This window comes from Panthera tigris, chromosome C2 (assembly GCF_018350195.1).
Source record: "Panthera tigris isolate Pti1 chromosome C2, P.tigris_Pti1_mat1.1, whole genome shotgun sequence".
Lineage (NCBI taxonomy): Eukaryota > Metazoa > Chordata > Mammalia > Carnivora > Felidae > Panthera > Panthera tigris.
In genome coordinates this window covers 12,347,371-12,372,551 of record NC_056668.1, presented here as the reverse complement: position 1 = coordinate 12,372,551, position 25,181 = coordinate 12,347,371, and the positions used below count along the sequence as shown (strand labels likewise).

The 25,181-nt window shown below is 43.5% G+C and overlaps 2 protein-coding genes and 1 long non-coding RNA gene across 4 annotated transcripts in view; 1 reads left to right on the top strand and 2 right to left on the bottom strand.

Annotated features, from left to right (window-relative positions):
• The window catches only part of PAXBP1 (PAX3 and PAX7 binding protein 1), a 34,363-nt gene extending 32,984 nt beyond the window's left edge, over positions 1–1,379 (bottom strand). Inside the window, exon 1 of the mRNA XM_007090481.2 lies at positions 808–1,379. Coding sequence (XP_007090543.2) covers positions 808–1,297 — 490 coding nt within the window. The 5' untranslated portion in view covers positions 1,298–1,379. The remainder of the gene's footprint in view (positions 1–807) is intronic.
• Positions 1,380–24,423, top strand: LOC122241975. The gene is made up of 4 exons (XR_006222087.1): positions 1,380–1,459; positions 21,067–21,108; positions 22,822–22,936; positions 23,636–24,423. It is a non-coding gene; the product is annotated as an uncharacterized LOC122241975 (long non-coding RNA).
• Positions 16,704–25,181, bottom strand: part of CC2H21orf62 (chromosome C2 C21orf62 homolog) — a 33,770-nt gene continuing 25,292 nt past the window's right edge. The window contains exon 2 of one of the 2 annotated variants that reach the window (XM_007090420.3): positions 16,704–18,387. In XM_007090420.3, coding sequence (XP_007090482.1) covers positions 17,663–18,322 — 660 coding nt within the window. In that variant the 5' untranslated portion in view covers positions 18,323–18,387 and the 3' untranslated portion in view covers positions 16,704–17,662. The remainder of the gene's footprint in view (positions 18,388–25,181) is intronic. The other variant, XM_007090421.3, reaches the window with a different exon arrangement.

The following is a 25,181-nucleotide window of genomic DNA, read 5'->3' as shown; positions in this document are numbered from 1 at the left end:
GATGAAGATATCTACAAGCCAAGTCTTTTTTCATAACCTGCCCTTAAAACTGGCTTCCATAAACACATACTCAACTGGCTGGGAAGTTAGATTTTAGACTCATTTATGAACAGAAATCTAAATCCACTGCAGCCTGGTTTCTCACACCCCAATGGATCAATGGCCTTAAATTACTATTACACCGTCTCTCTTCGTTGTCCAAAACTCAATGCGAGCGAGAAAAACCGGACATCTGTACCCCTACTTAGTTTCACGGGGAAACTGAGGCTCGGCGATTGCAAGAAACTGGCCCAAGGTCACTCAGAACCAGAGCTTCAACTCCGGGATTCTGTTCCCAGACGTAGGACTCCATACTAACCCAGCCTTCCTAGTCAACGGTATCAGATCCCCCAAGAGACGTGGGCATAGTGACCTGCAGAAGACTCACACCGTGCGCAGAGTAGACAGGGGACCAAATCCAAGTTCTCCCTGAAACACACCCGCCAGGAAAGAAGCAGGACAGGGGACACTGAATTTCCACTTGAAAACCTCAGAAGGACTGAACTGCGCTCCCGCCCCGCAGAGGAGGAAATGCACAAGAGGACGGTGAGGAGGAGGCGGTAGTTAAGAAAAGGCTGGTGGCGGCGCGGGAACACGTCCTCCGCCGGGAGCAGAAGGCCGGAGGCGGAGAAGGATGTGCAGCAGGTCGGGCGCGAAGGGGCTCCGTTCCGGGCTGCGGGGGCTGGACGTCCGGGGAATGCGGGGACTAAAGGCGGGGGCCTAGGACAGGGATGCTAGTCTGGGGCGCGAAGCGCGGCGGTTACCTACCTTCCTCCTCGTCCTGGAAGCTGAGCAGGCTGGCCCGAGGCACCTCTTTGTTCTCTCGCGGCCTCTTGCGCGGCTTCAGCCCGTTGCCGGGCTCCGCGCCGCCCGGGAAGCAGCCCGCAGCCTCAGCCCCGGAGCCCGGGGTCAGCGCGGAAGGCGGCGGCAGCCCCGGGCCCTGCAGCGACTCCCCCCCAGGGGCCCTGTCGCCGCCGCCGCCAGAGCCCGGTTCTTCGCCGGTGCCCGGCGGCTGCAGCAGCGGTGGCGGCTCCTGCTCCTCATCGCGCTCTCGCTCCTCCTCCTCCGAGTCATTCCGCTTGCGCACGTTCACTCGCCGGGCCTTTCGGAACATTCCCGCGGCTCGCACGGCGGTCTCACACCCGCTCCCACACGGCTGCCCCGGCAGCTCCAAGCTCGCGACGGCGCACGCGCGCTTCCCGGAGCTCCAGCCGGGTCCTGTCTTCCCTCGTTCTACCGCGCACCACCGAGCGCGCATGCGCTCGCGCTCTCGCTACGTGGAGAGATCTCCGCGTCTCTCGCGAGAACGTCAGCTTTTTGCACCGTCCTCTGTCGGCGTGGAGGACTGCTGGCACGGAACTCTGGGGCTCGGGCCCTACCCGATGGGTCACAAAGAGGATCATAGAGACGAGAAGACAGAGTAAGCGCTGGCGACGGTGCTGCAGTGCGTCTTCCGCACTTACGCAGAGTAGTCACGAGAGGAAACCTCCCGCCAAGCGGTGGGAGGGGCAAATGGAGGAGACGAGGATAGGTGGGGGAGGGGCGGGGGCGGGGGAAGGGGCGGGGGGGGGGCGGGGGAGGGGGAGGAGCCAGAAAGAGAAACCTGGTTTAGGGAGGGAAAGTAGGGTGGGATTGTCTTCCCCAACCCAGGAATTGAGCTGTGATATGGTAATTATTACTTACTCTATTGAGTCACCCTTGGTATTTCTACAGCTTTGTAGCTACAGAGCCCTTCCAAAAGCATTGAATTTCGTTGATGATAAATTGTTTCCCGGCCTGGTATTTTAGCCCCTTTCCACCGAAGGCAAACGTGTTTCAGCGCTTTCGAGAGAACGCCAAGTGTACGAGGCGTTCTGAAACGTAGCTAATTTCAGAAACGGAAGGCAAGTCGATTTGCCGGAGTGGGGATGGTTGTGACACATTTCAGACTTGTGTCACAAAGGTAACCGTCTCTACTGGTAAGGCCCAAGCCGGGTCCTGACCGTGAGGCCGAACTCACGGGCTTTCCCGTCGAATCAGCCGACTTTGAGGCCTTTTCCTTCACGGGTGCGCATATATGCGAATTCCTTTTCATGTCTCACAATTCGAAAGGCAACAAAGGGCATTCGCACGGTGCAAAAAAAACCCACCCATCGCTGGAAGCTTTCCAGTTTGGCAGCGGTTAAAAGTTTCTCATGATCCTGAGATTTCTGTGAAGAGAGAAGTAAATTATGTATATTTTTTTGTGAATTATCCTTTTTACACAGTGTGTAAACTGTGTTTAGTTTAACATAAATTGGAGATTGGTTGTGTCTGTACGTAAAGTGTTGGCTTTTCTTTTACCCAGCTGCATGCCGATCTACTGTTGGAATGTACCATGATGTATTAAACCAGCACCATAATAATTGATATTAAGGTTATTTCCAGTCTTGCTGTGGTAATCAAAGCCACAATGTAAAGCGTGAAAAAAATGGTCTCATCTGGAGAATGAACTAGATTTGGAATCGCTAGATCCAAAGGTGTGCATTTGTAATTTTGCTAATTCTAAATTGCTCCTTATAGAATCTGTGCCAGATTGTACTCTTACCAGCAAATATGAGAGGGCCTATTTTGCCTGCCACATCCTGCCAAAATTTCACTGGAGATTTAAGTTCCAAGTTGAAGCAGAAGATCCCAAGCCCACCGAGAATTTCTATGTCAGGCACATCTGCCTCTTTTCTCTGGTTTTCTTTGATTGGATTTGAGATCTGCCCAGTGGGACCCACTTTTGGAAACTGGAAAGATGATTTAGGCTAAAAGCATCCTCTGTAACGTTTTCTTCCAGGTAATAGGAAAAGTTAGTAATGGCTGGCTCCCTTTCTGCTTGCGTTACTCTAAGTTCTTATATTCTGGCTGTTCAGCATTGATTTATGTTCTGATTCCAACAGAGTGTTTCATTGGTGAAATTGAACCCCAGTTTCCATCACAGAAGATTCAAATTGTGCCTGATCAGCCTCCAGACACCTGAGCCAAGAGACAGATTTGCAGTAATATGATTAGGGTCGATGTAGCAAACATAGAGTTCAGGGCAGAATATGTTAATACCTTGGCTTAAAACTTCAAAAAGATCTTCCACTGTAAAAGTGGTGGTTGAATATGGAGAACCATAGGCAAGAACACGTGTGATTTTAACATGAGCCAAGATAGTAGTAGACAAAGAATGTATTTATAACTTTGACAGTCTACCTATTCAGATAATTAAAGGGCAAAATTAAACACTTAAAAGTTATTTTCCCACACAAGCAAGCCAAAGGTCCTTCTATAGAGGTTGTAGACCTTGTGGGAATTAAATTCCTGACACTGAGTACCTGCTCTGGTTGCCTGTCAACCAGTATATTATCCAAAACTAATGATTTTATAAAATGGTTCTGTGTTTTAAGTATAACAAACTGATTTGTGTATTGAACATACTATGTTATCACCATTCAATATTGGAATGTCTAAGTATTCTGGGAAAACAAAGACAGTTTACCTAGAATTGTTGCATTCGTCATTTCGTTTGAATCAGTAAGTTAGTTCAGTTCTTTTTTAAAAAGTCATCTTTCTAAGCAACAATTCTGTTTGGGTTCTCCCCCCACTGAATTATGACTTTGCATGGATTAATTGAACCATAAATTCAGATAAAATAGGCAGACCAGTTTTGTGTTGTTTGCTGACTCAGTATTAGACTCCATAGTCTAGAACAATGGTTACGAAATGCAGGTCTGTGAACCTGTGAAAAGTTTTCCCGAGTCAGCTGCCAAATGAGAAGAGGAAAAACAGTCTGTCTGTGTAGAGTAGCCAGATGTCCTTTCTTGGGAGAAAAAAATGGTCCTTTATTCTGAGACTGTCTTACTTTTTCCATGTTAAGATTCTAAAATCTCTGGGCACCTGGATGGCTCAGTTGGTTAAGCGTCAGACTTCGGCTCAGGTCATGATCTCCCAGTTCGTGGGTTCGAGCCCTGTGTCAGGTTCTGTACTGACAGCTCAGAGCTTGGAGCCTGCTTTGGATTCTGTGTCTCCCTCTCTCCCTGCCCCTCCTGTGCTCCTGCTCTGCCTCTAAAAATGAATAAACATTAAAAATGTTTTTTTAAACAGTAAATCTCTTCTATGAAACTATGATGGTATATAATAGTGTATGTGTTTGTTTTTGCATTCTTTATTTGGCAAACTAAAAAGTAGTGAAAGCTGTGAATCCTCCTAAATTTTTTGTTTTATCTAAAAATCTTATTTCGCAGGTGAAATCTCATAGTCTAGGAACGCTTGATCTAGGAATTTTTCTTTTCTTTCTAAAACTATAACTCAATAATTCTATTCTGGAAAAAAATCACTTAATAATTTAAATATCCTTAGAGCTTGCATTGCTGAAGGCAGTTCTTCATTAACTAAAGTAAAATGTAAGCTTTGCAAGAGAAGAGAGTTTCTGTTTTGTTCACTACTATCTTCACAGGACCTATAGTAGCACTGGCACACGATAGGCATTAAATATTTGTTGACTGAATGGTACTAAACATTATCTGTTTATTTAATTAGTGATAAATGTTTTATCCTATGTTGATACAAATTAAAATTTTCTATAGCTTATATACCTTTATTCTCAAAACAAGATCACAATACATTTGTTACAAATTACTGAGTAGATGAGTTCTTAAAGCGGTAAGTTCCCATCAGCCTTTGAGAACTGCCTCCTGTAGGGAGAAAGGCACTCCCCACCCAGCAAAGGCTGGAAGCCTGGGCACCGATGGGCACCTGATCCAAGGTGGGCCAATCAGATTCTCCCAAGATTTTGCCCTTGAAACCCAGACAATGAGTCCCCGCCTGTGGCTGGAATTGCAATGAACTTAAGAGCCAAAGAAAGCCATAAATTACCATGTCAATTCAAAAGCTGAGAAAACTAGTGTGTGTAGTGGGAGAGAAGAATGAAGCAGATGTGCTAGAAAGTAGAAGACAAAACAGCAAGTGGGATTCTTACGTCTTCCCTAGTTCTTGTTCTCAATGCTTCTTGAAGCAGGACAGCACTCCTGGCTGTCACAGCTGGCTCCCTGAGATGCCCCCAGAATCCTTAGAGTAAATTTCTTTTAGGTTTTGTTGCTGTTGAGTATGTTTTATTGCGTGTGTGTGTGTGTGTGTGTGTGCGCTTAAAATAATTCATGTTTGTTTCCATTGGTTAGAATCAAAGAACACTTAGGACCAAAGAATTCTAATAAAGTAACTAACAGTTTAATTTTGTAGCAGTGGTAATTTTAGCTGGCAATTTATACAAGTGTGTTTTTTTAATGTTTACCGGCTTAATAATTCTTTAGCTTTACTGTAGTTTTTTAGAGAGTTTTCTTTCTTTTTTTCCTTTTGTCAAGATACGCATACAGATATGTTCATTGGCATTTAAGTCACAAGCAAATGTGAAGAAAGCTCTTTATCTTGCAGGTATATAGTTATTACAAGTACAGAGAAATAGTACTCCATCCAGAGCATGTGAATGATCCTATTAAAAATGTTAGATAATTTCTCAATTCTTTGTCTCAAACTTCTGTTGAAATGTAGTCATTACATCTACTTCCTTAAGATTATCTTTCCTTTCAAACCATTATTATTGATGGATTCCAGATTAAAAGATTCAGCAATTTTTTTTTTTTTGGCCACATTAGCATTTTCTGTGGAGAGACACTCAACTTTTTAGAATGTTTTGACAATTCAACTATAATGGTTTATTTCTTCGTTTTCTGAAATGACAGGTTCTTCAACAAAAAGAAAGTGAAATTTCTTTTCATCCAAATTTAGAGTGTCATAATAAAAGTAAACAATGTTTTATTTCCTTGCATGGAAATATTGAGCTTATTCAGTATTTTAAAAATACATCTGCTATTTAGACCAAATAATTCTATTATTATCCATTTATTCAGCACAACTTATTGAACATACGCTTTGTTCTAGGCATTGTGTGAGGCAATAGAAACACAACAGTGAACAAGACAGATATGTTCTTTTTTCCTTCCAGACCTGTATTCAGGTGCTGGAGACAAACAAGTAAATAAAATGTAATTACTAACTGCAGTTAATATTATGAATAAATCAATAGGATACTACCTCTTAGGAAGCACAAATATAAAATGATAGAAACTTTAATTTGATTCATTTCTACTATGTGTCAAAGGCCATTTAAATATCTTCATCATCAGTAAATATTTAAGAATTTCTAGAATTGAAGCAAAACATTTTTGTTCAAGATTACAATTACTAGCCCCGGGATATCTCCTTGAATAAACTTTTCTTAGAATATTTCATGTAAAATGAGGAGGAGTTAAAATAATTTTCAGCAGTTCAGTATTTTGCATTTCTTTTTTCTTCTTTTTTCTTTCTTTCTTTCCTCTTTTTTTTATTTTATTTTTTTTTTATTTTGAGTAACCTCTACACCCAGCGTGGGGCTTGAATTCACAACCCTGAGATCAAGAGTCACGTGCTCTACTGACTGAGCCAGCCAGATGCCCCAGTATTTTACACTTCTAGTGTTACTCTGAAAAAGTGTAATTTTGTAGTCATAGGTACAGATATGATATTTATATTACATTCATAGTGGACACTTTATAAATGCATCTAAGAGCTATATTACCAATGCAAAAGCAAAAATAGTAATGCAGCCTCTCTGAAAGAACTCACTCATTTCTGTGAGCTCTATATCATTCATGGATTGCTATCTGGCCTTCTCAAGGAACAAGTGAAAAGAAGATACATTATTAAAAACAGCAGCGTTATAAGTATCTTTTCTAGGTATAAAAGACAATGTTTCATTCCTCTGTGTTATTGAGTGTAACTAGAGGGCAACAAGGTGTATAATAAACAGGTAACCTTGCCGTATAATTACATAGAGAAGAATCAAATCAAGATTCCAAGTCCTTAAAAATTAAGTAGACTTTTAAAAATAACCTTTCTCTAATTAAAAAGTACTCGTGCCCATTTAGAAATTCAGGAAATGCAGAACAAAAGAAAGAAAATAATCACTTATAATCTTAACACTTAATTTTTAATGCATTTCCTGCCAGAATTGTTTGATGAACATTCATTCATTTGTTCCTAGTGGCTTCATCATTCCCATACATCATCTACCCAGAGTTAGTTCTCTAACACCCTCAGCTTTAATAATCGTATCCGCCACTCTACTTTGGCTTGCTACCATAATGATTGCACCTTGGACCTTCTCCAAGTCACTGGGAAGTTACTGGATGTCTTCCAGAACCGAATCACTTCCGTCCTTCCAGTCTGCTTACTCTACCTCCAGTTCAGTGGACCTATCACTGTTCACTGCCCATTCTCTTCCTCCTGCCTTTGTTTCCCTCCTTATTGAGGTTGGGTTTCATGGGACAAGATTATCTTCAGTCCCTTGCCACAACTTCAACTCTCCTCCCCTCTCCCCTTTGTTACACTCAACCAGCAAAACTCTAGCCATAGTTGAGGCAGAACTTTCTGTATCTGTTCCTGATTAGCAACATTCCTGATTTTAAGTGGACTATAGACTTCAAATGGACAGTGAATACATTATTTTTTCTTTATGATACATTGTTGTAATTTGCCTTTCTGTCTGAATCAGACATGTGAAGTAGCCAAATCGTATGTAAGATTATATAAGATTTTAATAATGTAATCGGTGAGCTCAAATGTATGGATAAGCTGATGGATTTACATACTCTACAGAGACTATTTAGTCATCTGTTTCATCTGTGAAACATTTATAAATAGCAATCATTAACCTGGCTAGAATTTTTTTTTTTTTTTTTGAAGACAACCTGAACGAATTCTTCAGAATAGAGATTTTACATGGGCACATTCTCCAACCAGAGAAAAATTTACATGACAAACCAATTTCAAAAGGACAAGCAGTTCTTCCTAATTTAAAATTTTTTTTTCTTCCTAATTTAAATTTTTATAAAAGCCTTGACTACTTGGGAATTAATGAGCAGCCACCTAAATCTCTGAATCAAAGAGGAAACACAATATGATATAAGTTGACTGAAAACTCTAAAAATTAAAATGCTGATAGTTCCATATAAAAATATATGGTACACAGCTAAAGGTGTACTCAGAGAATAGTGTATAACTTTAAACTGTGTGTAACCAGCAAAAATTTGATCGGAATAAATGATCCAAACTCAGAAATGACAAAGCAAAGCCAAATCCTCACAAAACAATTTGAAGAATATGGAGAGTGGAGGTATTGAAAGAGAAAACTGTAATTAACAAATTAGAAATAAAAACCAAAATGTAGGTATTATAAAGAAAATCCAGCCCAATTCTAAAAAGCAATATGAAACACACACACATACCACCCACAACTTTAGATACAGCCAGAGATAAGGAAGAGCCAAATTAATGATGTGAAAATGTTATATGGAGCCCAGCGATAATACATATGAAATTCTACAGGAAATGTATTTTCTAGCAAAATATATGTTTCACAAAACCGACTTGAGAAGAGCCTAATGGCTCTTAAACCAATAAGCAAAAAGAAGCAGGAAAAATATTAAAGGAAGAGGTAGAGTCTGGGTTAAAGATGTGGGAATAACCACAGAGTTGTTACCAGTCTTTTCTCCCATCACCCCAATGAAACCATGACAAAGACATTAAAAGATATAAATGCATGGCATTGAGATCATGAAAGAGCCTTCTGCACTTGAGAGATTTCAGTAAATTTATCCGGTATTTTTAATATGTGTCCTTGGTCAAGTTTACTCTCCCAGAGCATGAGATTAGTACAACACCTCTTCTCAAAGCCCTTCTTGTGTCCCCAACTAATAACTACATAACCCTTTACTGAAAAGATAGGACCATCAGAGGGAACCACATCTACAAACCTGCTTGTGTCTCTACTCCTCTCCCTTGCCTTCACTCATGTCGATCAAAAAAGAATCCTTCCTATCTAAAATTAATCGATCAAGGTATGTACTGTATTCTCTTTCTTTAAGGACTTCACTCTATTGGCTATCCCGTCTGTCTGCGCTTCCCATCAGCACACGCCCCTACTTTAGTGTGTTCCATCCCAGAACTGCCTTGGATGTCTCACCCCAGCTCCCTTTCTCTGGTCCCCTTCACAGCTGAACTTCACACATTGGTCTCTACTCACTGCCTGCACTTCCTCCTCTCCCAGTCCGACTTCTGTCTCCACAACTTGGCTAGCACTCCTCTTTCAGGGTCACCAATGACTTACCTCTTGCAGATCCAGAGGTTACTTCTATGTCCATCTTATTTGACCTATCAACAGCCTTCAACCCCAACTGACCCCACTCTCCTGCTTGAAACACTGTCCTCTCAATAGCGTGCAGGAGCTGGCTCACGTGGGCTTACAAGAGCTGATTATACAATCTCTTCTCAACTTCATGTTCAGTGATGTCACGTTGTGGCTTCAAATTGGCCATGATGGGAGGATTTCTACCATGGAAATCAGTATATGCCTCAAACCAGATCTCTTTTTCCTGGAGAGCTGGCTATTAAACATTTACCAGAACACCACTGCTTCAAAAACACCCCAGGCTCACGTTATTTCCTTTTTCACTAACCTTGCCAGCCCTTTAGGGGATCTCCTTCAAATAATCACCAAGTATTCAAGTGTTTTGTTGTTTGATCCTGGGATCCCCTGCCCCTTTTTTACCTCTCTTGTTAGGTGATTGAATTAAATCATATGGCTTTAATTATTAACATAAAAAGGATGACCTTAGGCCTGTGACCAATATGGACCAGGCAGTTGAATTGAATTAAGTGGTAAAGTTGAATTCAGTTAAGTAGCAGCTAAGTAGTCTCCTTTGAGAAATTCCTCCTGGCTTGCCCTAAGCCCAAATGGACACTGAATGCCTGACCGTGGGATACCGAGTAAGCATGTGATCTGGCTGCCCCGATGAACTAAAGTTATCTGATCTACTAAAATATAAAGTTGGGCATGCAAAACAGCCCTCTGAAAATGAGTGGAACTGATGCATATGTGACTGGATGCCAGCAGATCTTGAAGACACAGGTAAATTGGAGAGCACTTGCTCCCCAGGCTTTGTCTCTTGTACTGTCGATGCACTGCTACCCGTCCTTTGAAGCTACCTATGGCCTCTTGAGGTATTCCCAATGACCAATTGATTAGGGAAGAAAATATTCAAGTCTAGTTCACATATGGTTCCACGTGATCTGCTGGTTCCACCTGAAGTGTGCTTTGTAGCATTATATGGCCCCAGTCAGGGGTTGACCTGAAGGAAGCTGCAAAGGGAAATCCTCCCCGCTCGTCTGGTTGCCTGCTTTGCCTGGGAAGAGCATGGCTGGAACAGATCAATTCTGAACTCAATTAACAGTCACTAATGGTTTGGTTGGATTACCAATTCTCAAGAGAATTAGTGTCGATGCCCTAAGGCATCCATTTTATGAAGTAAATTAGCTTATCTTTTATGCATCTAGAATTAACTTAGCTTGTATGCATCTAGGTATGTTCCATCTTGGGCGAATTAGGAAAATAGTCACTCAGATCATTTTCTATATGGTCAATTCTCTCGCAGAAGCCAGACTAAGAAAGACTGGGGTGAATGGTCAGGGACTTGGAAGAAATGTGGGGATGAGTGTGATATGGATAGGTTCAGAATAAGCACATGTAAGGAGGTATTTGTGTCTGTGTGAATACTCTCGAACCCCCCCTACCAAAAGGGATGCTCTCAGTGATTGGGTGGGTAAGGTGACTGGTTCTATGGATACCAGTTTACCTCTTTCTCTAGCTACTTCAGTGTTTACACAGTGAGCTACTGAACAAAGTAGTCATGGTGTCAGGGATGAAAGTTTTGCATGGACTCCACAACATGGACTTCCTCCCACCGAAACCGATCTTTTTAGTGCTCAACCTGTCAGCAGCAGAGACCAGTGTTGATCCCCTAATAGGAAACATTCCCTGGAGGACCAGCCACTTCCATTCTAGTAGACCCTTCCCATCATTTTGGGGAAGCAATTTGCCCTCACTGGATAAACTAGGTGCTTATACTATGGATCCCTTTCCCTGTCTGTGATGGTTAATTTTATGCACCGACCTGACTAGGGTAAGGGAGGCCCAGAGAGCTGGTAAAACGTTATTTCTGGGTGTATCTTTGAGGGTATCTCCCATAGAGATAAGATCACCCTCACCAATGTGGGTGGGCACCATGCAATCTGTTGAGAGCCTGAATAGAACAAAAAGGAGGGGAAAGGATGGATGCACTCTCTCAGCTTGAGCTGGGACATCTGTTTTCTCCAAACTTTTAGAACTGTTGTTTTTCCCCAGTCTGGGATTCAGTAAAGATTTTATATTACATTTAGTTGTCATAGCTATTTAGTCTCCTTCATTCTAGAACAGCCCATCTCTCTCTCTCTCTCTCTCTCTCTCTCTCTCAAAAAGAAGCAAACATTAAAAAAAATCACGAGTTTGTGATACATTAAGGTCCAAGCCCAAGGTGCTGCTTCACCTCCCCTTGGCTCGTATTTCCTACAGTTAGAACTTGGGGCCCCCAAAACCTTCAATATATTTCCTCTCTTACACAATCCTATAATACACACCAGATAGTTTTAAAATTATGCCAATACTACTACCAACAAGCCTAAGTCAAGTTCATAATTTCTCTGCAGTTTTTAAAACTAATGTTTTATATCTTTTGTGTAACAAAATTTTAGGGGTGCCTGGGTGGCTCAGTCGGTTAAGTGTCCGACTTCGGCTCACGTCATGGTCTCATGGTTTGTGAGTTCGAACCCCACGTCCGGCTCTGTGCTGACAGCTTAGGCATGGAACCTGCTTCAGATTCTGTGTCCCCCTCTCTGCCCCTTCTCTACTCACTGTCTCTCAATAATAAATAAATGTTAATTTTTTTTTAATTTTAAATAAATGTGACAAAATGTTTATATTTGTCAATTCTGGATGATAATTACATGACTGTTAGTTATATTATTGATTTTTTCTTTTTAAAGCTCTTTATTGAAGTAGAGTGTGATCAAGAAAAGTAAATTTTTTCTAGGTGAACGACTAGATGAATTTCTACTAGTTGACATATGTGTATTTGTGGGGGAAGGTGTTTCTCTATGGTAGACATAAAAAAGTAGAATTGGCTTCTAGCTCGTATGTATTTTAAGACGCATTCCTAAATTGTACGTTAAAGTGGCTGTACCACTTTATTCTCCCACCAACATTATATGAGAATATCTATTTGCCTACAAGTAAGACCAAACTTGATATTAAGTAAGGTCTTTTTTTTTGCCAATCAAATAGGTGAAATATCAGTGTCCCATTGCGTTTCCCTTAGTAGAGGTAATTTTTTATTCCGTCATTGGCTGTTTGAGTGTCATCTCATGTGAATTGCATGTTTATTTATTTCCCTGGTTTTTAATAGGTTGTTGATCTCTTTTCTTTTTCTTTCCCATATTTTAAAGTTGTTTTGTAGTTTCATTTTAATATTATCCAACTTAACATCACGATGTTGGTTATGAGATCAGGCTGTAGCTTTAAACAGTAAGCACTTACTCCAGCACTCATTTATCTAAAAATATTCTTTAAAAAAAAGGTTTATCTACTTTGAGAGAGAGAGAGAGAACAAGCAGGGGAGGGACCGAGAGAGGAAGAGAGAGAATCCCAAGCAGGCTCCCTGCTGTCAGCACAGAGCCCACCCTATGCAGGGATCAATCTCATGAACTGTGAAATTGTGACCTGAGCCGAAATCAGACAGTTAACTGACTGAGTCACCCAGGCACCCCGTATAAAAATACTCTTACTGAGTTTTTCCCATTGCAAAAGTGATACATGTTTATGCAAAAAAATTTAGGAAATCAAGATACCCAGGAAGGAGAAAATGATAACCCCTTTAATATCATCACCCAGATACAATAATGTTAATATTTTAGTGTGTATACTTCTAATCTGTTTTTTTTTTTTGCCCTGCACACCATTTATTAAATTTCTTCCCCTTTTCCCATGGATTTGTGATTTTATTCTTAATATGTACTGATTGTTTAAAATGTGGGATCTGTTTTGAGCTGTCCTTAGCGCTTTATTTATTTGTGTGGTTTGTACCTTTACTACTTAAATAGGTGAGGCTTGATGATGCACTGTGCTCTCTGCACAGCTCTCCATCGTTGCTTTCCTGGAGGCTATCTACGTCAGGTAGCCTGATGACACTTGTGTGTCATTCAGAGTTCTGTCTCTGGACTCTGCTGAAATTAAAATGCATTAAAAACTTGGGGGTGCCTGGGTGGCTCAGTCAGTTGAGCATCTGACCCTTGATTTCGGCTTAGGTCATGATCCCAGTGTTGTGGGATTGAGCCCCACATCGGAGCCTGCTTGAGATTCTCTCTCTCTCTCTCTCTCTCTCCCCCTTCCCTCTCTCCCTCTGCCCCTCTCCCCTGCTCTCTCTCTCTAAAATAAAAAAAAAATTTTTAATAGCAAAAGGGCTCAGCATAAAACAAGAAGGCCTCTTTGCATCATTTTTTGATTTAACAAATCAAATCAGATTTATAAACATCCTCCTGTAGATTCTGGAGAAAGAGATCCAGTAGTTATTAGAGATCATCTCTGGGAAACTGATTGCCCAGCTCCCTTTTTTTTTTAATTAAAAAAAAATTTTTTTTAAATACTTACTTGTTTTAGACAGAGAGACAGAGCATGAGCAGGGGAGGGGCAGAGAGAGAGGAAGACACAGAATCAGAAGCAAGCTCCAGGCTCTGAGCTGTCAGCACAGAGCCCGATGCGGGGCTCAAACTCACAGTCCATGAGATCATGACCTGAGCCGAAGTCGGACGCTCAACCGACTGAGCCACCCAGGTGCCCCACTTAGCTCCCATTTTTAATTTAATGTGTGTAAAATGCTGTTAATAACTTTTCTTGATGCTTTTGTTCCTTTCTTCCTTTAAGGCGCCCTTCATGAGTTCACTCAAGAGTTTTAACCCCTAACTCTTTTCTCTCATAAGGCCTTAGATTCCTCACCCCTTTCCCCCCAGCCTCCCACCTAAGGGCTTTTAGGATCGTGATTCTAGATGTTGAAGAGTGGGCTACTACATAGAAGAGGAGTGCAAGTGTCCTAAATTTCTCCCCTGTAGCTCTGAAAAATGAGGAATTTAGACCCACCGATACCGCAAGCGACCTTCTGCAACCCTGAAGTCACTGTCTTCACCCCATTTCTTCTGTATATCTTTCTACCAGTCACTGGGGCACTGGGGCACTCTCGCACTGACTCACCAGAGCTGACTTGTTAACTTTTCAGGAATTTTGCAAGCTGGTTGTTTAATACAGTCATTATTAAAAATTAAATTATATGAACTTATAGTTAATTAACTTATGCAAAAAAAACCCCAAAGATAGTCCTCAAAACTCATCACCTCTTCGTTATTCTACCACATTTTACTATTATATTTCCTCTTGAGATTCTTAGTGCCTACTGCACTGTGGGTAGGAATGCTATCTAATCACATCTTACTGTGCCTCTTTGCTCACCTCTGTGTTCCATGACGTGCCTCGGAGCTTGAAATTGGTTATGAGGTCAGTAGTTGCACCACTGAAATTGGAAAACACTACATAGAGGGGTTTGATTTGTTCTGTTGAGCGTGCTGGAGCAAATGTTAACAATGCAGACTAAACTTAAACGTGTATCATGTCAGTAGCCTTAACATTCTGAATAGTCCTCCAAATTAAGGAAATACTCCTCCAGTAGTTGAAAAATATTATTCGATTCAGCAAAGAAGTTGCTTACATCATTGGCTGACAAATGACATTCCCACAAAAATCTGTGTTAACTTTCCTCTTACTCCTCGTGTAAAGAAAACTATCAACCAACATTCATGCCAGAACTATACGCACTCATCAGTCACAACCCTCAGTTGGCTTCGGATACAAGAGTTTGGCAAAAATCACCTACAACATTCTTTGGGGATTAATTATCTACATAGAATTTACAATAAAGAATACTATATATTCTATTGTCATTTATAAATTGTGTGCTACGCATCCTTTGTATCAGCAAAATTTATAGTAAACGTGTACATACGTATCTATGTACTTTTTTTTTGTTTTGTGTTTTGGAGAGCTAGCTGTTCAGCTTTTACTGGCACACCACTGATCAGAGGTGACAAATGGCTAGCCCCAAGCTTAAGGGGACCACCGACATGGTTGGTTTGACCACACAGTGTTACCTAAAGTAACCAGCAAACAAAAAGGTGACATGGTGTGCCAACATTTACAAATTGTGAGATTTCACATAAAAACCTGGAATTCTTAATTTTCCTGAAGGACGAAAACTGGACCCTTTGTATTCTCCCACGGCGACACTCGGCTGGAGCTGAGCTGCTGTGGACCATTCAGGTGGGGTGTGGACTCTTAGTCTGCCACCATCCCCACCGCTCCCTGCTGTCCTTCCAACCCTCACCCTCCACCGAGCACTGAGTGCCGTCTCTCCCTATGTACGCACCGTGCGTTCTCTCAGTTTCTGACTTATCCTCTCTCGCTGAGACCTGAACCACGTTTTCAGGCCAGAAATCTGGCAACTTCAAGCTTGATTGATTACTGTATTAATTTTTCCTCATCTATTGATCGAAGTCCCATTGATCCACAATGATTTCTTACAAGAATCACTTACAACATCTGTGAAAGGGCTTTGAAGTGATTCAAAGCCACCAAATAGAAGCAATGCATATCAAGATGCTCATAATTTCTAACACTTAATTTTACCCTTTGTTGATAAAAACTGATTAAAATTCAGGCATTTTTACATTTTTGGTTACCCATGACAGTAAATATATTTATTACTCATCCTTTCACTTGTATCCTTCTTGCCTTCCTTTTTCCTCCTGTTTTCTCCTTGTCTTTTTCTGTCACTTTAATCTTACCTCTCAAATACAATGTCAGTAATGAGGTCATTGCATTATCCTATTAAGATTCATACTTTGGTCGTCGTTTTGGCCTAATTTAAATACTGACGTTATGGACTCATGCTAATTAGCCCAAATGGCCAAATCCCCCACCAATTAAGCAAATGTAGACATTTCAGGTTATTTCGGTCACCCTATGTTTAAGGTTAAGAGAAAAATGTGGTGAATGTGATCTGAAATCATCAACCTCAAGATATCCTGTTATTTGATAATAAAACTCTTTCTTACCATTATCACATTATGAATGCGATTATGTCTCTGCTTCCTCCTGCATTTGACCTGGACATTTGTAGCATCATCATCATGGATTCTTTACATTCTGTCTCAATGATAAATTGAGTATATGAGGAAAAGTTTTCTTTGTACCTTGAGGTCAGTTCACTTTTTAAAAATTTTTAGGGGCGCCTGGGTGGCTCAGTCGGTTGAGTGTCCGACTTCAGCTGGGGTCATGATCTCACAGTCTGTGAGTTCGAGCCCTGCGTCCGGCTCTGTGCTGACAGCTCAGAGCCCGGGGCCTGTTTCAGATTCTGTGTCTCCCTCTCTCTCTGACCCTCCCCCGTTCATGCTCTGTCTCTCTCTGTCTCAAAAATAAATAAACGTTAAAAAAAATTTTTTTTTTTAATTTTTAAATATGTTGCTTCAGTTCTTTTGTCACCACACCCTTTTATGTCAACCATGTCAGAGAAAGTGTCTTAACTTCCCAGAATTAAACATCCAGATGGACTAAACATTCTTTTGTTCATTATATTTTAGTAGTATGAGCACTTGTGCCCATAAGAACCACATTCTAAATGATTATTAGGTTCCCAGACTAGCCCCTAGTGATGTTAAATGCAGTTCTTATTTCTGGAGTGGAGGGAGGAGGGGGAGGGAGAGAAAAAGCCGAAGTGATACACCGGGGACCAAGACGGAGGAAGGCAAAGACAGAAAGAATGAAAGCAAAAGGTCCACAAGAGAAACTCCCTGGGTTTAGGTCTTGCTGTAAGCAAAATGTTGAGATCTCTGCCATCGGTTTTTGTGTCCCCTGACTTTTCGTTTCTGTATCACACTCCTCAAATCCCAGTGCTCTCCTTTGGTCCTAAGGTTGGCCCACCCTAACCAGGCCTGTTCCACTCTCAAAACTCCCCTTTCTCAGTGCAGACGTGTCTAGCAAGGTCTTTGGAAAACATCAGTCTAAAGAGAACCGAATCATTTTGTGGAACACATAGTCCTGAAGCATCTGAAATCTAGCGTTCTCTTCTTAGGGGAATTCCAGTCCAGTGTAACAAAACGAAGCAAGAGAAAAGAAACTAAGGCAGTGTTTTGAAGGAAGATATCTTCCTTGGGGCGTCATCCCCTGTGCTGAGTCCCGCTAAGCAGTCCTTGACGTGGCCTGCTTTCTCCATTCCCCATCTGATGTTTCTGCCCAGACCCCCGGGAGCCCGGGCCTGGCCTCTAGCTGGCTCACAAGATGTTCTGGACTGAAGTAGGTTTTTTTGTTTTTTTTTTTGCTTTGTGTTTTGGGGTTTGTTTTTTGTTTGTTTCTTTCTATTTATTTTGTTTTTCTGAACAGCTCCCATGGTTGGGCTCAGAGCGGAGCAGAGAGGGCTGGCTGTGTATATGGGCTGTGTATATGTGAATGGGGGCTGGGCAGACAGGTGAAGTTGAAGGTAAGGATACCCATGGCCTGGTTCCCAGATTCCTTTTCAAGTTCTCCACAGTTTGCCAAAGTTCCTGGCGGTTGGAACCTTTGACGACGTTAGTAAATGAACGTGACAACATAGCTTTGGTTGCTCAAAATTGGGAAGGTTTCAAAGTAAGAAAAGTGGGGGAAATGGTTGGTGGTGTTGGCAACGTTTTCTATACTGTATGCTTTTAAGGATGAATTCCCGTTGAAAAGCGCCACATCTAAGAATGAGATACACATACACGTATGCCGGCCTCCGGGTAACCGCGCGGGCTTCTCTCCGGGTTCACTTTCCCTGCCGTCATGGATGAGTAAGCTCTGCTCTGGCAACGGCCGCCTGGCCTCGGTGTTGACCCGAAGCCTCTCCAGACCGCAGATAGCCAGGTATTCGGCGGGGAGAGTGTTGGGGCTGCACAGAGAAAGCTTCAGGTCCCGGACCAACGTGAAGTTCAGCAGAAGGCCCAGTGCAGATGCATCTGTGAACCAGACGGTCAGCCGGTCATCGTAGCTGGTTTGCTCTATCGCGGAAGGCAGGACGGTGTGGCAGCTGCACATCAAGTTGGCCAAAGTGTAGTCACAGTCCCGGACGTCCGCGGAGCAAGTGCAGTTCCGAATGGTGTTTTCCTTCGTGAAGATCAGAGTGCTGTTCCTCTGACCTCCTGTGAAGCAACCCAGGACAAGGATGCCCAGGGCGCTGGTCAGCAGGAGGCTGTGCCCAGAAGGTGGGGCCATTCTTGTCTCAGCGTGGGCCCGCAAGGTTGTGTCTCCCCTTCGTGAGCCAGTTCATTGCAACTCAACTGAAAGACAAATACGCAGCTGTGTTATCGCAGGCTCTCATTAGAAATATGCGGGTCATGGGGCGCCCGGCCGGCTCGGTTCGTAGAGCATGTGACTCTTAACCTCAGGGTCATGAGTCTGAGCCCCATGTTGGGTGTAGAGGTTGCTTAAAAAAATAGGAAGTTTAGGGGAATGGACCCCCCTAAATAATCCATCGCAAACGTTTCTCTCTTGTGGTTCTATCAAAGGCAGGCAACGCAAGTGCCTGAGTGGAGCCCAAGTGCAGAAATGATCTTTTCTCAGAGCCTTGTGACAGGCAGTGGCCAGCCTACCCGTGTGAGGCATAAAACTCCCTGTGATGTCTGCTGGGAGACTGACACACCAGCAGCAACAAGATGGGGTGCCAGAGAGGAGACCCAGTGCGCCCGTCTGGGTGCACCAGGGATCTGTGGTGCTTTGAGCGTGCACACTCTCCAAACATCGTGTTACTTGTATTGAGTACTCGACGACCCCTTAAACGTGCACATTCCCTCCTCCCCTCAATATCTGACTTCCTGGAATTCAGGAGACCAGCAGCTCCGTGATGGACTCAGCTATCCAAGTGCTACCTGTGAAACAACATAGCATGCATACCAGCGAAAGATTTAGTTAATGGTAACCTTTAATTTCTAACTAGACAAACATGCCCCCCCCATCATATTAATCTGTTTATAGATCCATTGATACTTTCCTGGTCTCCTAGAAATATGAGTATTAGAGTAGATTTGACCGTGTTAATAGACCATGAAAACACTGATCACATGCCAGTTAATTGCAATGAACTTTTCATTGCCTCCTTTCCCAGAACACCTGTTATAAATTGATTTTATCAAGTAACTTAGTGTAAGGCTCCAAAACTAAGCAATATATCAGCACTGTTAAATGACCTAAACAAGATAAGTCCCTGCTTAGTTCAAGGAGCAACATCAATGTCCAATTTGGAGGAAAATGGCCTAAGTACTTGATATATAATAGATGCGTGGTATTCTTTTCTGGTGAGGTTGGAATGAGACACACGTTATGAAATAGGGTTCCAGGTTCCAGTCTTGCAAGAATAATTACATTTCCTGGGGCTCCTGGGTGGCTCGGTTGGTTGGTTAAGCATCTGACTCTTGATCTCAACTCAGGTCATGATCTTGCAGTTTGTGGGATAGAGCCCCATGTGGGACTCTGTTCTGACAAGCAGAGCCTGCTTGAGATTCTCTCTCTCCCTCTCTCTCTCTGCCCCCCACTCCCACTCACTTGTTCTCTCCCAAAATAAATAAACACTAAAAAAAAATTAAAATAAGAATAATTACACTTCCCCTGAGTTAGCTGATGGCTGACCAAAAGATACAAGACCAAAGATACAATTCAATTAATCCGAATTGGCCAAAGATACAGTTCAGTCCATCTGCATGTACAAATCACCATGCATCTGGAAAAATACTTGGAATGAGGCCTCTGGCTCAGAGAGTCCAGGGCTGGTGACAGGGCCCCCGTAGGAAGGCTGCGGAGGGACAGACGAGTCAGTCCGAGGAGCCGAACGTGTGTCCAGAGAGGGTGGTGGTGACAGCAGGAAAGAGGTGAGGCAGACGTGCAACACTTAGGGTGCAAGATGAGGCCCCGAGGTGGCAAAGCAAGGCAAAGAGAAATCCAAGGGAGGCAATGCTAAAAATGCCGGGGTCAGGTGGACAGGGAGGAAGCACACGTTCGTCAGCAGGTGGCCGGAGACCAAAAATAAGCTCAGCTAAGTAAACTTGAACAGAAAGTAAGACACTGGTTCACAGGAATCATAATATCATTCATTCATTCATTCGCTCATTCATTCATTCATTCATTCACTCAGCAAATGTTTACTGAGAGTTCACTAGCTGGCAGGCACTTTGCTGGCTCTGGGGATACAGCCCAGAAGACAGCGAGGTTATGGAAGTTGGGTTCTAAGCGACTTGATTCTGCTTCCAGAGCCCAAGGCGGGCCAGGCCTGCGTGTGAGGACCAAGGGCCTGCGGCAGCGGGGAGGAGAGGGAGGCAAAGGCAGGAGTTGGGTGGGGCTCAGCACGGGCCATGTGCCAAGGCCGAGCAGAAGGCACAAAGATGAACAAAACCTGTACCCTGCCCTCCAAGGGCTCATAAGCGGAAGAGGAAGACAAATAGGGCAGGACTGAGAAAGGCCCTATTGAATGTATGTGTGGTTATAGGAACGCAGCAGAGAGATAGGTTAAAGTCCATTTGGGGGACTGAATAAGGTGCTTTATATAGTGCTTTGTGTTGACTTTGAAGTTGTTACAGGGTTTTCTTAAAGGATGTATTCGTTAGTGCATTTTGTCATAAAAGAAAGGGCTTTGAGAAATGCTCCCATAGAGCCAGCATTCTTCCTGAACACAAGGTTTAACGGTTTTAAATAGTTTTAGGATGTGGTGGTGACTACCCCACTTAGTAAGGAGCAGTGACTAACTTATTAATTACAAGATAATTTTAGATGATCGGTTGTCCTCGATTCCGCTGGAGGTTTGTTTCTAGGACTTCATGCCCCAGTAACGCTTTCATATCAGAACTGAGAAAGCTGTCATCGACACCACTGGCTTGCTCTGATCTCAGCCTGGAGGGGAAAGGGAGGTGAAAAAGGGTCTATCCACAAGCCTGGAACCTGGTGAGAAAAGTGTCTGCTTCATTTTCCAGGTGCTGATACCATTCAGAGGCATGCATGGAAGAAGAAAGGAGGTAGGAAGGGAAACAGACATTGGTTTCCTGAAACAAGGGGAGACTAGAGATCATAAAAGATTTGTGAGCAGCACCTCTTCCCGGCCCTGCAGTCAAGTCCCTGGCTGGATCTCAGGGTGGCCCCTGCCTTCTGGGTATCAGGGAGTTCAAAGGCTGGAACATGGAGGCCGGATGCATGAGGCCTGGTGATGGCTTACAAAGTAGGACAAATATTCCTGGTAACAAGCCTATAGGGTTTCCAAAAAGATGCTAGTTGGACATTTTTATCCTTTGGTTTTACCCTGGACTTCTCTCTTTAGATTTGTTGAATGTGGATTGTGAACACCCTGGTTTTACTGTGTATTTATTCATTTGTGGGCAGATTCCGGCATGGCATCAGCAGACTGGGCACAGATACATCACACTGTCCCTGCTCCTTCCTGTGCCCTGACCATAATGGGCGTGGTGCCATGGGGAAAGGAACTGTTGTTTTCCTCTGCGGGTTGCTCAGCTTGTTAGAAGGGAAATCTTGATCTACTGGTGACTGTCTTGTCTCCAGAAGGGGGGAGATTGCCCTACAATGGAGCCGACACAGAGGAGAACAGACAAGAAACGCAGAGACATTTCTAACAACTTTTTTGAACACCAGGATCAAGCCATGACTGACATCCTTCTTTGATTTCTGAAATAAGTGAGCCAAAAATTTTTTCCCCCTACTCAAACCAGTCTGAATTGGATTTCTGTAACAAGCAGTGAGAAAAGTATGCTGACATTGGGCAAACTATCTTTTGCCCCCCCCCCCTTCATTCAATATACCTTTGTTGCGTCCTTGCTGTGTGCTGGGCATGGTGTGTGATAATCACTATAATAGCATTTTGTATGGGGTGTTGAGTCTACACCTAACTTCGCCTGCAAATGGAAGATGTCATAACAAGCTTCACAGAAGAGGTAGTATCTGAGGAGGGGAATAGTTCCTGAGTAAGAAAAAGAAAAGAAAAAGTTATCTATGTAGTTAGCACAGGGCGATCAGAATTTGAAACATCCAAAAGTAGGACAGAGGGGGGCGCCTGGGTGGCTCAGTCAGTTGAGCATCCGACTTCGGCTCAGGTCATGATCTCGCGGCCTGTGGGTTCGAGCCCCGTGTCGGGCTCAGTGCCTGGAGCCTGCTTCCGGTTCTGTGTCTCCCTCTCTCTCTGCCCCTCCCTCCCCCCCCCAACGCTCTGTTTCTCTCTGTCTCTCAAAAATGAATAAACATTAAAAAAAATTAATAAAAAAGAAACCAAACAAAAGTAGGACAGAGAGACTGATGGGCTATGGGGATGCTGGTGGGAGAGGGGAGTGGAGGGGTCCTGTTGGGGGGGAGCCTTCTGACTTGCTCTGCCTCATCATTTTCTTAGTACCCCAGCTTGTTGTGTGCCCATCATCAGGGCTTGCCTCCTGTGTCCTAAGAGGAGTCCCCTCCCCGATCCCGTCCCCCACCACTGTGGGCGGGGGCTTAGTAAGGGCCAGAGGCAATGTGACGTATCTGTACCATTTTGTTTATGTTATGCTGGATTCTGCCCACAAATGAATAAATACGTAGTGAAACTAGAGGAAAAGTTGATTCCTCCCTATGTTATAGTCTGAGGCCACTGAGGAGGTGGGGGGTGGGGGGTGGGGGTGGGGAGGGTGTGCTCTGCTCCACGTGGTCATGTAGGGGCTCAAGCTTTCATCCACGGCTCTATCATCTCCCAGGCCTTTGGATCCTCTGTGGGCTTTTCACTGACCAGAACTCAGCCACGCGGCACCCCCTCTCTGCAAGCAGCTTGGAAACGAGGCCCGGCACTGTGCCAAGGGAGGAGAGGACGACGTGGGTATCGGTGGGCACTAGGAATTTCTGGCAAGCATAATACGTGGCTTTATGCAGCCATCACAAACACCGAGGTGGTCTCAATCCACCTAAATTTTTCAGGCAAGATGTGAAACACCATGTACGCTCATTAAATCTTGGAGCCTTTAAATCACCGAACATGTCGAAAAACTAGAGCTACTATTCAGATCAGTTCAAATATTAGTTTTATGTCACAGCTGAAGAAATCTCGGTAGTAATTAATGCCAGCAATTAGCTGCACGAAAGCAAAGACTTCTGAAGTGAGCAGATACAGACATCAGTTACTTCAAAACAAATTCCACACAGATTCCTTCTCAGTCTAGGATTACACCCAACATTTAGATAATGTTTATACTTGGCTCCAAGAGGAATGTTTCAAACTGGACTAGTTCTGTTTATAAGAAGATATTACTAGTAAGAAGATCGTGTGTCGGTGGGAGGAGAGCCTTTGGACCGTTTGCCCAAAACAGATTTGAAGTGTCTTGAATAATGATGGTTTGAACTCTATAGTCTCAACACAAAGGAGAAAAAATACAATTGTGGAAAACCATGATGGTATTCCCCAAATTCTAACAGCAACTAGCAATTCAGCGTGATTTCCCATTTTTAATTCAGAAGTGAGTTTAATTTGAAATTAAAAGTGGTTTTTTTGTTTTTGTTTTTGTTTTGTTTTGACAGGGGAAAGGCACTTAGGGAAAAGTCTCGGTTGAAGCAACTGGGGCCAATAAGGACCAGAAACGGATGAGATGCTCCAGCAAGAAGCAGAGGGCCTGAAAGAGAAATCTGGACCCCAGACACAGGAAGAAAGGCAGAAGACAGCCAGCGTCCAGGCACTTCAAAGAAACCCACTTGGAAGCCAGGACTTGGGGAGCTAGGCAAGGATGTCTCACAAACGCGGTTCCCCAAGTGTGTTTCTGCAAAACTCCTTGAAGGTTCTGAGGGGGCGAACAGGAGAGAACTTCCAGACAAGGAGGTAATTTGGAATTCTGGGTGTATCCCACCTGGCGAAACATAGACCTTACTCTTGAAGTGTATCTGATCACAAAGGTACCCAGTGTTGCTAACACCGAGACCGGATGAGATGGCCTCGCTCACCCCAGGGGTGGAATGGGTTGCCCAAGGAGTTAACTGCCTGAGTAGGCAGTTAATTAAAAGGCAATGCGATTGGTGAGTGCTTATTAATGACATGGAGCCAGTGTTGGGCACAAGGACAGGGAAAGACTCGCAACGGGGTGTTTTAGGGCCAGCAGAGAAGGGCTTGGGGGAAGGGAAAGGGAAGGGCTGCAGCTAGAAGGGTCCCTCGAGCAAAACCTCAGAAACTGAGCCCTTGGTGTCTCTGGGGCCCATGAGCTGGAGCGCAGGCAAGGCAGGGTTAGGACAAACCCCGAGATCAGGGGTTTAGTCTTCAAACCCTTCTGACTCTCACCCTGTTAATAAAAACTTAAAAAAAAAAAACAAACCTCTCCCCAGTGGGGCGCCTGGGTGGCTCAATCGGTTAAGTGTCCAATTCTTGGTTTCGGCTCAGGTCATGATCTCACGGTCTGTGATTTCGGGCCCCACATTGGGCTCTGTGCTGACACCGCAGAGCCTGCTTGGGATTCTCCCTCTCCCTCTCTCTCTCTCTTCCCCTGCCCCGATCACTCTCTCTGTCTCTCTCAAAAATAAATAAATAAACTTAAAAAAACAAAAAGCCCTCTCCCAGAGATGTAACTTTTTATTTACGAAGGCATTACAACTACCCTATTGATATATTATCTACATTGTGAGTCATACACAGAGAGTAGAATTTTTTTAATCTGAGACAAAAAAATAAAAATGAGACTTGAGTACCTTCAACTCAACCCACTGGCTTAGCTTGGGCACTCCCTTGGCCGCAAACACCCCCTTTGGAGGCCCCAGAGAGAGGCAAAAAGGAGGCGCTGGAGGTTTGTGAGCAGGGGAGACCTATTTAGTTCTGTGCGTCAGGAAGGTCATTCAGGCAGAGATGAACTGGAAGACAGAGACAGAGAGAGCACAGTGGGTTCTAAGTAAGAGAACACTTCCGTATTTTCTTTGAGGGTTTACCTCTCTCCATTTGCTGACTCCTGGCTCCAGCCTCCCTGGATAAATCTGTGTCTGTGTCTCCAATCCTGGGGTGGGTGGGGCGGCCAAAGAGGGGAGGATGAGGGAGGCAAGGGTGAGGACAAAGGTCCTCGTGCGCGGGAAGCAGGAGATCCAGAGGGAA